We start from the raw sequence: 13,836 nt of genomic DNA, 5'->3' as shown, positions 1-13,836 counted from the left end.
CATTTCATAGATGTAGAAGCTGAGAAAACAGATGATAAGTAACTTGTCCAAGGTCACACAATTGTCAAGTAGGAGAGCTAGAATATGAATTCAAGTGGCCACAGTCTGGACTCTCAAACATTCTGTTCTATTTCTTTAAAATCACTGACTCTGACAGTTCCCTGCTTCTCATTTTGGCAGATGGCCTTGATTCTTACTTCTTGAGAAAACCAAAGCAATCAGAGAGGAACTCCCTGCTTTCACAATCACATATACTAGCCTACTGCATCCCTGACTCTGTCTTCTATTTGTACACTAGATCTCATCTCCTCTTGCCAACTCAGGGATGCTGTTCAAGCACTTAAACCGCCTCTCCTCACATCAGTTATTTCCTCAGTTGGCTCTTTCTCACTAGCTGTATACATATTAGCTGTTACACATTTGTTGTAACATCTTTCATGGAGAAAAATCCCTCCCTTGATTGCACATCTCTCGCTAGCTGCCACCCTGTTTTTCTTTTCTCCTATACAGCATAGTTCCTCCAAAAGAGTGGTCTGTACCTGTCTTCACTTTTTCTTCCATTCTACTGCAGTCAGACTTTAGAGCTCCTCTCCCCGACTGTACACAGGCTCATTAAAACAGTGCTTATCCGGTGCTCCACTCTGAGTCATTCTCTCTACCTATCAGCAGCATGAGTCAGTGTTAATACCCTCACCTGGAAACTCTGGGGCTCTCTATCAGTTGTCTCCTCCTACCTACCTGGCCATCTACTTTCTCAGTTTCATTGCCAGTTCCCGTCACCCCTTTGTTTTCTAAGCATTGGCATGCCCTGGACCTGTGAGTCCCAGATTTCTTCTCTTTCTGTAGTCATTCCATAGGTTTTCTTATCCAGAAAGTTGATGATACTCAAATTTATATTTTTGCATATCTTCATGACCATAGGGTAGGAAAAGATTTCTTAAACAGAACATAAAATGTACTAACCTTAAAGGGAAAGAAACAAGTCAAACTGCATTAAAATTTAGATTGTAAATCAAGAGACACTCTTCACAGTGAAAAAATAAGCCACAGAGTAGAGGATATTTGTAATGCATATATCTGACAAAAGACCTCTATCTGTATAATATAAACAGCTCCCACAGATAATAAGAAAAAGGTAAACAAAGCAATGGAAAAATGAATGAAGGGGTGGAACAGCCCAGATCTCCCCCACAAACTTTAGACTTGAATGTACAGCTGCATATTCATGATCTCCAGTGACTACATATCTTATATTTAACCCACCCAAAACAATTCCTGCTTCTTCTTCTCCATCTCAACCTGCTCCTTTTCCAGTAAATGGCAACTCCAGGTGCCAGCTACACAGACCAAATCCTGTGGCGTCATCCTTAACTATTCTCTTACATCTCATATCCAACCTATATTAATTATCTATTGCAGCAAATATCACTTCAGTTTCTGTGGGTCAGGAATGTGGGCATGGCTTAGCTGAATCTCAGGCTCAGGGTCTCATTTAGACTATAAATCTACAATCCTGGCATTGGACAGGGCTAGTCACCTCAAGGTTTGATTCGGAAGGATCACTCCCAAGCTCACACACGTGGCTGTTGGCAGGCCTCAGGTTCTTGCTGGCTGTTAGCTGGAGACGACAGTTCCTTGCCACATGGGCCTCCCCAAATGCAGATCACAGTATGGCATCTGGTCTCCCCCAGAGTGAGCCAGAGAGAGGGAGGGCAGCTAGACGGAAGTCACATTTTGTAACCTAACTCACAATTATATACTATCACTTTTACCATATTCCTTTCATTGGAAGTGAGTCAGTAGGTCAAACCTACATGCAGGGGGAGGTACAGATCACTGTGGGCCAGCATAAAGGCTGCCAGTCACACAATCTAACAGCACATTGTGTCATTTTTACTTTCAAAATATGAGCAGAATCTAAGTACTTCTCACCACTTCCATTGCTAAGCACCCTGGTCCAGGCCTCTGTCTTCTTCCACTTGGATTCTTGCAATAGCTTCTTAAATGGCATCCTTCCTCCCTAACTCCTACTTCACACACACTGCTTGCCACACAATAGTGAGAATAAGCCTTTTAAAATAAGAGTGAAATCATGTTAATGATTTGCAAAAAAAAATCTCCAGCATTCTAGAAGGCCCTGTATGCTCTACTCGTGTCCTGATCTTTACTCCTGCTATTCTTCCCTTCACTCATTCTGCTCCAACTACATTGGCCTTCCTGATGTTCCCTGAACACACCAAGCATGCACCCACCTTAGACCTTAGACACCTTTCTTGTGCGTATCTTCTCTTCAATATCTGCAAGGCTGGGAAAATGTCACTTTTCAGTGAGGTCTTCCCAGAACGTCGCTTATAAAATAGCAATATGTACACTTTCCCCTCTCCTTTACTCCCTATTCTCTTAACTAGCTTTATTTTTATCTGTAACAATTGCCACCTTCCTTGTTTTTCTTACTTGTTTATTTTCTATTTCCGCGTACCATTTAGTGGCGTATAATACGAGCTCAATCAATATTTATTAAATAAAGAAACATCCTTGATTGGGTTAAACAAAGTTCTTGTTCTTCCTATGACTGATATGGAAAGATATTGTGTATGTATGACACCTTTTGCATGTGATTGATCTCATCTGGATTGTGTTGAACTCATCATTTAATCCTAAATAAATTCATCATTTAACTCTATCGTGAGTGAGGGAATGGAGTTGTGAAAGAGGCAGGGGGAAGGAATTGGCTGATTTGTCCCCAGTCCCCGGACAGCCACTTCTAACCCACTGGTTCTTCATCCTCTTGCAAAAACCCTTCCTCCTCTGGGCCTCATGGTACCTGTCAAGAAGCTGCCTTCTTGCTGTCATTTCTAGACCCCACATTCACCCAGGGTCTTACCCAAACACCCTTCAATTCAGACCCATCATGTGGTACATTGGTGGTATAGTGGTAAGCATAGCTGCCTTCAGACCCATGGACCCTGCTCTAGCTCTGAAATCCTAAACTATGGAACACCACTCTTTGAGCCCAACCTTGTACTCTTTCAGTTTATTCCCCTTCTGTTTGCCCTTGAAACACGCCAAGACCTCCACTTGAGTCTCCTCCATTTTCTAGCAATCATCCCCTTTTGACTTTATGTCCTCCTGTATCTGCCCTAAATACCTGATTCATTACCTCATTTCATATAGAAAAAATGCGCTTCAGTGATGGAAAGCAAAGGCTTCAGAGACCCAAACACAGGTTCATAGTCCAGCTCTACCACGTGTTAAATCTTGTGATCTTGGGCAAATTAATTAATCTGTCTGAACCCCACTTTCCTTGAGTATAAAATGAGAGTAACAGCTTCCTTATAGGGAGGTTGTAAGGACTGCATGTGATTTAGAAAAGCATGAAGTTCATAGACAGCAATAAATGTAAATGACTATTAATTGTAAACATTTTAAAATAAATTTTATTGTATATAGTTATACAAATGATGTTATAGGATGCATATAGATAGTAAAAGGGTTACCATAGTGAAACAAATTGAAATATCTATCATCTCACGTAGTTACCCTTTTTTTTTTGTTTTTGTAGCAAGAGCAGCTAAAATTGACTCAGCATGAATTCTACATACAGTACAATTGTATTACCTCTGGTCCTCACAGGGTACATTAGATCTCTAGACTTGTTCATCCTACACATCTGATGGTTTGTATCCTCTTGAACTATGTCTTCGCATTTTCTCTCCCCAATGTCCCATCCCTGACAACCACTGTTTTGTTCTCTCTGTATAATTGAAATTTTTTATGTTCTACATATTAATGAGATCATGAGTGTCTGGCTTGTTTCATTTAGCATAATGTCCTCTAGGCTCACGCATGCTGTGGCAAATGGCAAGATGTCATTCTTGTTTAGGGCTGAATAATATTCAGTGTTATTGTATGTATCACAATTTCTTCATTCATCTGCCAACAGACACTTAGGTTGTTCCATATTTTGGCTATTGTGAATAATGCTGCAATAAACATGAGAGTGCAGATATCTTTGTGAGGTGGTAATTTTATTTCCTTTTGGCATATGTCCAGAAGAGGGATTGCTAGATCACATGGTAGTTCTAATTTTGATTTCTTTAGAAGTCTCCATACTATTCTTTATAATGGCTCTACCAATCGACATTTCCACCAGCAGTGTACAAGAGTTCCCTTTTCTCCATGTCCTTACCAACACTTGTTATCTTTTGACTTTTTATTAATAACCATCCTAACAGGGTGAGGTAGTATCTCAGAGTGGTTTTGATTTGCATTTCCCTGATGATTAATGATGAGGAACACCTGTTCCTATACCTGTTGGCCATTTTTATGTCTTTGGAGAAATGTCTGTTCAAGTCTTTTCCCTGTTTTTTTAATCGGGTTACAGATGCTCTGACTTACATTGTGTTTGAATAAGCCTATTATAAATTGAAAATACCCTAAATCAAAAGTGCATTTTCCACTTACAGTATTGGAACACGATCATCAGTGGAGAAGCCTACTGAATGTGTGTTATACTACCACCAACCTAAAGTTGAAAAATTGTAAGTTAAACCATTGTTAAGTCAGGAACAGTATATGTTTTTCTACTACTGAGTTGTATGAGCTTTTTATAAAATGTGGATATTATCACCTTATTAGATATATGGTTTGCAAACTTTTTTTCTAAATTCTTAGGATACCATTTTATTTTGTTGATTATTTCCTTTGCTCTGCAGAAGCTTTTAAGTTTGATGTACAGCTGACCCATGAACAACACAGGTTTGAACTTCATAGGTCCATGAAGATTTGCTTCTTCTTCTGCCACCCCTGAGACAGTAAGCCCTCATCTTATTCCTCCTCCTCAGCCTACTCAATGTGAAGACAATGAGGATGAAGACCTTCATGATGGATCCACTCTCAATTGATATTAAATATATTTTGTCTTCCTTATGATTTTCTTAATAATATTTCTTTCCTCCAGCTTACTTTGTTGTAAGAATATGGTATATAATATATATTACATACAAAATATGTGTTAATGAACTGTTTATGTTATCAGTAAGGCTTCTGGTCAACAGTAGACTATTAATTTTTTTGAAAGTCAGAAGTTACATGTGGATTTTTGACTGTGCAAGGGTTAACATTTCTAACATCCATGTTGTTCAAGAGTTAACTGTAGTTCCATTTATATATTTTTGCTTTTGTGGCCTGAGCTTTTTAGAAAAATGTTTAAATTTTATTTTAGATTTGGGGGTGCATGTGCAGGTGTGTTGCATGGGTATATTGCATGATGCTGAGGTTTGGGGTATGATTGATCCTGTCACCCACATAGTGAGCATAGTGCCCAATAGGTAGTTTTCAGCCCTTGCCTCATTCCCTCCTCTAGTAGTCCCCAGTGTCTGTAGTTCCCATTGTTATGTCCGTGTGTGCCCAGTGTTTAGCTCTCACTTGTGAGAACCTGTGGTATTTGGTTTTCAGTTTCTGTGTTAATTTGCTTAGGATAATGGCCTCTAGCTGCATCCATGTTGCTCCAAAGGACATGATTTCATTCTTTTCATGATGTTCATTCTTTTTATGGCTGCATAGTATTCCGTGGTGTATATGTACTACATTTTCTTTATCCAGTCCACAGTTGATGGGCGCCTAGGTTGAATCCATGTCTTTACTATTGTGAACAGCACTGCAATGAACATACAAACATATCTACCAAAAAAGATAGAATGATTTGTTTTCCTATGGATATATAACAGTAATGGGATTACTGGGTCAAATGGTAGTTTTATTTTTAGTTCTTTGAGAAATCTCCAAACTGCTTTACAGTGGCCGAACTAATTTACCTTCCCACCAAAGTGTATAAGCATTCCGTTTTCTCTGCAGCCTCGCCAACATCTGTTATTTTTGATTTTTTGATAATAGCTATTCTGACTGGTGTGAGATGTTATCTCATTGTGGTTTTTATTTACATTTCTCTTATAAAGAGTGAAGTTGAGCATTTTTTTCATATGTTTGTTGGCTGCTTGTTTGTCTTTTGTGAAGTGTCTGTTAATATCCTTTGCCCACTTTTTAACAGGATTATTATTTTTTTCCTTGTTGAATTATTTAAGTTCTATATAGATTTGTCTGGGTATTAGATCTTTGTCGGATGCATGGTTTTGTGAATATTTTCTCCCATTGTGTAGGTTGTCTGTTTACTCTGTTGATAGTTTACTCTGTTGATGGTTTATTTTGATGTGCAGAAGCTCTTTAGTTTAATTAAGTCCCACTGTCAATTTTTGTTTTTGTTACAATTGCTTTTGAGGACTTAGTCATAAATTCTTTGCCAAGGTCAATGTTCAGAAGGATATTTCCTAGATTTTCTTCTAGGTTTTTTGTTTGTTTGTTTGTTTGTTTTTTGAGATGGAGTCTCACTCTGTCACCCAGGCTGGAGTGCAATGGCGTGGTCTCAGCTGACTACAACCTCCACCTCTCGGGCTCAAGTGATTCTCCTGCCTCAGCCTCCCGAGTAGCTGGGATTACAGGCTCCCGCCACCACACCCAGCTAATTTTTGTATTTTTAGTAGAGACGGAGTTTCACCATGTTGACCAGGCTGGTCTCAAACTCCTGACCTCAGGTGAATCCGCCTGCCTTGGCCTCCCAAAGTGCTGGAATTACAGGCATGAGCCACTGTGCCCAGCCCTAGGTTTTTTTATAGTTTGAAGTCTTTAAGTCTTTAAAGTTATCTTGAGTTAATTTTTGTATATAGTGAAAGGTAGGGATCCAATTTTATTCCTCTGTATATGGATAGCCAGTTATCCTAGCACCATTTATTGAATAGAGAGTCCTTTCCCCATTGCATATTTTCACTGACTTTGTCAAAGATCAGTTGGTTGTAGGTGTGCAGCTTCATTTCTGGATTCTCTATATTTTGTTCCATTTGTCTATGTGTCTGTTTTTGTACCAGTACCATGATGTGGCCATTTTGGTTACTGTAACCTTATAGTATAGCTTGAAGTCAGGTAATGTGAGGCTTCCAGCTTTGTTCTTTTTGCTTAGGATTGTTTTGACTGTTTGGGCTCTTTTTTGGTTCTGTATGAATTTTAGAATAATTTTTTTTTAATTCTGTGAAAAATGACATTGGTGTTTTGATAGGAATACCATTAAATCTGTAGATTGCTTTGGGCAGAATGGTATTGTGGCCTAAGCTTTTTGTGTAATACCCAAAAAGCCACTGCCAAGACCAGTGTCCAGGAGATTTGCCTCATGTTCTCTTCTGGGAGTTTTATAGTTTCTGGTCTTATATTTAGGTATTTTAGCTCGTTTGAGTTGATTTTTATGTATACTATAAAAATAGGGTCCAATTTCATTCTTTTGCGTGTGGAAACCCAGTTTCCCCAGTGCCATTTATTGAAGAGACTATTCTTTCCCCATTTTGTCCTTTGGCGCCATTAGTTGACCATACATGTTTTGATTTATTTCTGGGTTCTCCATTCTGTTCCACTGGTTTGTGTGTCTGTTTTTATGCTAGTGCCACACTATTTTAGCTTTGTAGTATAATTTTAAATCAGTAAGTGTAATATCTTTAACTTTGTTTTCCTTTCTCAGAATTGTTTTGGCTATTTAGTCTTTTATGTTTTCATGCAAATTTTAGGACTTTTTTCTATTTCTGTGAAGAATGTCCTTGGGATTTTGATAGGGATTGTATTGAATCTGTATATTGCCTGGATAGTATGGACATTTTAACAATATTAATTATTTTAATCCATATCTTCCCATCTATTTATTTGTGTCTTCTTCAACACTTTTCTTCATCCATGTTTTATAATTTCCAGTGTACATATCTTTCACTTCCTTGGTTAAATTTACCCTAGGTATTTTATTTTGTTTGTTGCTTTGGTAAATGGAATTTCTTTCTTTCTTTTTCAATTTAAAAGTTGTTATTCGTGTATAAAAATGCTACTGATTTTTGTATGTTGATTTTGTGTCCTGTAAGTTCACTGAATTCATAGAGTCAATTTTACTTTTTCCTTTCTGATTTGGATGCTTGGTCGGTCTTTCTTTCTTTCTTTCTTTCTTTCTTTCTTTCTTTCTTTCTTTCTTTCTTTCTTTCTTTCTTTCTCTTTCTTTCTTTCTTTTCTTGGTATAATATGCTTTATCAAATATAAAAATAATTATCCCTGCTCTCTTTTTGAAGTTTACCATTTATAGAGATATCTTCTTGTATGTCCCTTCTTTTCAGCCATTGTAATGGTGATCTCTTATTTTTGTGACGTATATAGTTGGACCTTAATTTTTTTTAACCCATTCAGACACTCTATGTCTTTTGATTGGATAATTTAATCAATTTACCTTTGAGGTTATTATTGATAGGTAACAACTTACTACTGACATTTTCTTATTTGTTTTCTGGGTTTTTTTAAAATTATACTTTAAGTTCTAGGGTACATGTGCACAACGTGCAGGTTTGTTACATATGTATACACGTGCCATGTTGGTGTGCTGCACTCATTAACTTGTCATTTACATTAGGTGTATCTCCGAATGCTATCCCTTCCCCCCCCCTCCCCACAATAGGACCCAGTGATGCCCATTTCTGCGGTCCCGGTGTTCATTTTTCAATTCCACCTATGGTGAGAACATGCAGTATTTGGTTTTCTGTTGCTGCGATGGTTGCTGAGAATGATGGTTTCTAGCTGCATCCATGTCCTACAAAGGACCGCGAGCTCATCCTTTTTAATGGCTGCGTATTCATGGGTGTATATGTACACATTTTTCTTAATCCAGTCTGTCACTGATGGACATTTGGGTTGATTCAAGTCTTTGCTATTGTGAATAGTGCCACAATAAACATACATGCATGTGTCTTTATAGCAGCATGATTTATAATCTTTTGGGGTATATCCCCAGTAATGGGATGGCTGGGTCAAATGGGGTATTTCCTAGTTCTAGATCCTTGAGATCGCCATACTGTGTGTTTTCCATAATGGTTGAACTAGTTTACAATCCACCAACAGTGTAAAAGTGTTCCTATTTCTCCACATCCTCTCCAGCACCTGTTGTTTCTTGACTTTTCTTGTTGCTACATTCTAACTGGTGTGAATGGGTATCTCATTGTGGTTTTGATTTGCATTTCTCTGATGGCCAGTGATGATAAGCACTTTTTTTCTGGTTGTTTTATAGCTCCTTCTCTGTTCCTTTCTTCCTCTCTTGTTGTCTACCTTTGTGAATTTATAATTTTCTGTAGTACTAAGCTTTGATATCTTTCTGTTTATTGTTTGTTTATCTCCTGTAGTTTTTTTGTTTGTTTTTTGGTTATTATGAGGCTTACAGAAAACATCTTATAATCTACCAGTTTAAATTGGTAATTTCTGTCACATACAAAAAACTAGACTTTTACTCTCCATCACCATTTATGCTTTTGATGTGTCAACAAAAAGAATCAGACTCTGTAAAGTATTTGAAGACATTTATTCTAAGCCAAATATGCATGACCAATGGCTCATGACACAGCCCTCAGGAGATCTGATTGGGCTCCAGCTTGGTTTATGCATTTTAGGGAGACATAAGACATCAATCAATATGTATAAGATGTACATTGGTTTGATCTGGAAAGGCAGGACAACTCTAAGCAGGGGGCTTCCAGGTCACAGGTGGATTCAGAGATTTTCTGATTGGCAACTGGTTGAAAAAGTTATTATCTGAAGACCTGGAATCAATAGAAAGGAATGTCTAGATTAAGAGAAGGGTTTGTGGAGACCAAGGTTTTATCGTGCAAGTGAAACCTGCTGGTAGCAAGCTTCAGAGCTCTCATCAGACCCAAAAAAGGGACCAGACTCAGTTAATTCTCTCCTGGATCAGGGAAAAGACATGGAAAGAAATGAGGATTATCTACATAAAGTATATTTTCCTCACAAGAGACAGGTTTGCAAGGCCATTTCAAAATATATCAAAGAAATATAATTTGGGGCAAAATACTTTGATTTCTTTTAGGGTCTGCTGTCTGTCATGTGATGCTATACTGGAGGCAGGCTGGAATTTGGTCTTATTGCTATGAAGAATCTGCTTTGTCAGTCTTAACATCTGTTTAATGTTAATGCTAGTCAGCTGTGCCTGAATTCCAAAAGGGAGAAGGGAATAATAAGGCATGGCCCACCCTGGTTCCTATCATAGCCTGAACTAGTTTTTCAGGTTAACTTTGGAATGCCATTGGCCAAGAGGAGGATCCATCTGTTTGTTGGGGGCTTTGAATTTTATTTTTGGTTTACAAATGTCACAACTTACATCTTTTATATTGTGTATCACTTAATGACTATCATAGTCATTTTTTACTGTTTCAACTTTTAACCTCCATACTAGAGGTATGTATGATTTAAACACTACCATTACAGCATTTGAGTATTCTGAATATGACTATGTGTTTACCTCTGCTAGTGAGTTGTATACTTTCATGTGTATTCATGATAGTAATTATCCTTTTAGTTCTGCTTAAAGAACTCTCTCGAGCATTTCTTATAAGGCCGGTATAATGGCAATGAATTTCCCCACCTTTTTCTTGTCTGTGAAAGTCTTTATTTCTCCTTCATTTCTGAAATACAGCTTTGCTGGGTATAGTATTCTTGGCTAGCAAGTTTTATTTTTTCTTTTTTCTTTGATTTTTCTTTCAGAATTTTGAATATATCCTCCATTCTCTACTTGATTGTAAACTTACCACTGTGAAATCCACTGATAGTCTAATGGGGATTCACTTATATGTGACCTGACACTTTTTTCTTGTAGCTTTAAAAATTATCTCTTTGTTTTGACTTTTGATGGTTTGATTATAATATACCTCAGAAAGGACTTCTTTGTATTGAATCTGCTCGAGGATCTTTGAGCTTCATGAATCTGGATGTGCATATCTCTCCCAAGACTTGAGATGTTTTCAGCAATTATTTCATTACATAACCTGTCTGTCCCTTTCCCAGTCTCTTTTCCTTCTGAAACTCCCATAATGCAAAATTTACTTAATGGTGTCCCATAAGTTCCATAGGCCATCTTCGCTCTTTTTCATTCTCCGTTTTCTCCTGAGTCATTTCAAAAGATCTATCTTTAAGTTTACAGATTCTTTCTCCTCTGCTTGATCTAGTTTGCTGCTGAAGCTCTCTATTGTATTGTTTTTTATCTCATTGATTAAATTCTTCAGCTCTAAGATTTCTGTTTGGTTCTTTTGTATGATGTTGGTATTGTTTGGATGTGTATCCCTGCCCAAATCTCTTGATCCCCAATATTGGAGGTGGTTCCTGGTTGAATCATGAAGACAGATTTCTCATATATGGTTTAGCACCATTCCCCTTGGTACTGTCTTCATGATAGTGAGTGAGTTCTCATGAGATTTGGTCATTTAACAATGTGTAGCACCTCTCCCCTCATTCTCTTGCCCCTGCTTTCACCGTGTGATGTGTCTGCTCCCCCTTCATCTTCTGCAATGATTGTAAGCTTCCTGAGGTCTCCCCAGAAGCAGGTGCTGCTGTGTTTCCTGTACAGCCTGCAGAACCATGAACCAGTTAAGCCTCTTTTATTTATAAGTTACCCAGTCTTGGGTATTTCTTTATAGCAATAGAAGAACAGATGAATACACATATCTATCTCTTAGTTGAATTTTTCATTCACACCATGTGGTGTTTTCCTGATTTAATTGAATTGTCTGTGTTCTCTTGTATCTCACTGAGTTTCTTTAAGATTATTATTTTGAATTCCTTTTCAGGCATTGTGTAAATTTCCTGGGGTCAGTTACTGGAGAATTATTGTGTTCTTTTGGTGGTGTCATGTTTCCTTGTTTCTTGTGTCCCTGCATTGATGTCCGCTCATCTAGTGGTGCAGTTACCTATTCCAAACTTAACAGAGTAGCTTTTGTAAGGGAAGACTTTTACCTCCAGAGGGCCTAAGGGTGTCACTTGGGCAGGGTGTGGTGGTTCTGGCTTTGTGTGGGTTAGTGGTATAGTCTCTTTGTAGCTTCTTCAGTTGTTATTTATGTTAACAATGACTGTGAGTGCCTCAAATGGCCTAGGCTACAGGAGTTTGTGGCAGTGATCATGGCTGAGTAGGTTATTAGGGAAAGGGCTTTAGGGTTCCTTTTTTCTTGTCTTCCTCAGAGTAGTAAATCTTAGCTGAGGGGATCTCTTGATATTGGGTCTGGGAGACTCATAGGCAGCCACAGCAGCACTGCAATCCGGGGTATAGGTGCTCCGAGAGACTGTGCAGCTGGGTTCCTGGTCTCAAGGTCTTGTGAAACTACTGTATCACCTGGGACTTACCATTCAGGTTCATGCTCCAAGGCACGAGTTGATGCAGTTCTTTCACTAAGCCAGGGTCTGTTGCTGTGAGCCACACCCCAGCAGCTTGGGCCCAGAAGCCCGAGATGTAGCTGTAGTTCTGACATGGGGAGCCAGGGCATAGCACTGACACAGCTCTAAGGAAGAAGGGGTATACTCAGGCTTGGGCCCTGAGGAGCAGGGAACAGTTTCAGTTTTGAACCTGGAACAACCAAGAGACAGGGACAGCTCAGAATCTGAGAAATGAGGTACTATGTAGTGGTGACTCTGGGCCCTGGGATGGTGGGACACAGCAGTAGCCCAGGCTCTGTGGGACCAGGTATAGCAGCAGCAAGGACCCAGGAATGGCAAGATGTTGCTGTGTCCTGGGCCCCACGGGGAGGGGAGCAGTACAGCAATGACCACTCCCTGGAAAAGTGGGGTACCTCATTAGCTGGGACTGTGATGGGGCTAATCTAGTTCCATGCAGGTGGGGTGCTTTGGCTGCAGCCTGGAGAGCAGGGTAGTATAGCCCAGCCAAGTCTCTGATTTCCTGAGATGTGAAACACTGCATCTTCTTAGTCCCAGAAAGCACAGCTACGTGGCTCAGCAGTACCTCCTTTTGTGCTGGGAAGTACAACTGTTCCGCTATGCAGGATGCCTGAAGCCCCTGAGGTTGGGGCACTGCTTCAACTGTAGCACCGGGTTGGAGGTGTGGCTGCTCCAGTAGTTCAATGTTCCAGGTCCCCGGGGATGGGGCAACACTGCAGCTTGGCTGTAAGGGGAGGATGTAGCAATGACTGGGTTGGGTGGAATGGAGCAGGTCTGTAGTAGCTTGGCCCTAGCGAATAGGAGATAGCAGCAGCTCAGCTTTGGGATGGTAAGCTATTGGTTTGGCATGGTTTGGTGGTAGTGGGGCCTCAGGGATGGAGGGGTGCAATGGCTGCTTGCCTCCAGAACAGGACACACCATAGCAGTGGCTCTGGTTCCAAGATGGCACAGAGCAGTAGCAGCATGGGCCACAGTGGGGCAGGGAACAGTGTTGGCTGTTTCTCTGGGGGTAGCTAAGTGTGTGGACTCCAGGGAACCCCTGAAGCTGGGCTGTGATCCTGTGAGGACTACTGGAGTCTCCAGGAGTAAAGACTGCAGGTGTTCACAGTGGTGATGGGGGCTGCTGGGATCCTCCTGGTTACCTCTTCCCAGCAAGGAGTTCTTCCTACTTCTGAGCTATTTCACCTGGGGAGATGGGTGGCAGAGGCAAGGTGTTTCCTTCCCTTCTCCATATGGCCATCCTAAGATTTCATGCGTTACATCATTTCTCGGCTTCCTTGCTGTTCTCTGGAGCTCTCCTTTAGTTATGTTGGTCAAAATGTAGTTTATTTGTTGTTTTGGAGGGTTTTTGTTGAGTAGGGGAGAGAGCTAAGAGTTTCTAGTTGGCCATCTCGCTGACAACCCAATGATAATTTTTAAAGGAGTTAATATTTAGAAATGTTTAGAACAATGCCTGGCATATAGTAATTACCATTTAGTGTTTGTTAAATTAATATTTTGATTTATTTCCGATATGCTGTTTTTTTGTTTTTGTTTTTT

At 39.6% G+C, this 13,836-nt stretch overlaps 1 protein-coding gene across 9 annotated transcripts in view; it reads left to right on the top strand.

Annotated features, from left to right (window-relative positions):
* The window catches only part of NUBPL (nucleotide binding protein like), a 445,280-nt gene that overhangs the window by 311,200 nt on the left and 120,244 nt on the right, over positions 1-13,836 (top strand). For 4 of the 9 annotated variants that reach the window (XR_001904710.3, XR_002523290.2, XR_002523289.2 and 1 more), the window contains 3 exons: positions 3,563-3,676; positions 4,467-4,541; positions 4,716-4,729. The exons of 3 other annotated variants lie outside the window; for them this stretch is intronic. Coding sequence is in view for 1 of the 6 variants with exons in the window: in XM_017961088.3 (XP_017816577.1) it covers positions 4,467-4,502 (36 nt within the window). In the remaining 5 variants the exon portion in view is untranslated. Of the gene's footprint in view, positions 1-3,562; positions 3,677-4,466; positions 4,542-4,715; positions 4,930-13,836 lie in introns of those variants that run through there. 2 more of the 9 variants (XR_002523293.2, XM_017961088.3) reach the window with 1 other exon arrangement.

The sequence above is a fragment of the Papio anubis genome, chromosome 7 (assembly GCF_008728515.1).
Source record: "Papio anubis isolate 15944 chromosome 7, Panubis1.0, whole genome shotgun sequence".
Classification (NCBI taxonomy): Eukaryota; Metazoa; Chordata; class Mammalia; order Primates; family Cercopithecidae; genus Papio; species Papio anubis.
Note: the sequence above shows the minus strand (reverse complement) of the source record. Positions and strands in the feature narration are given on the sequence as shown.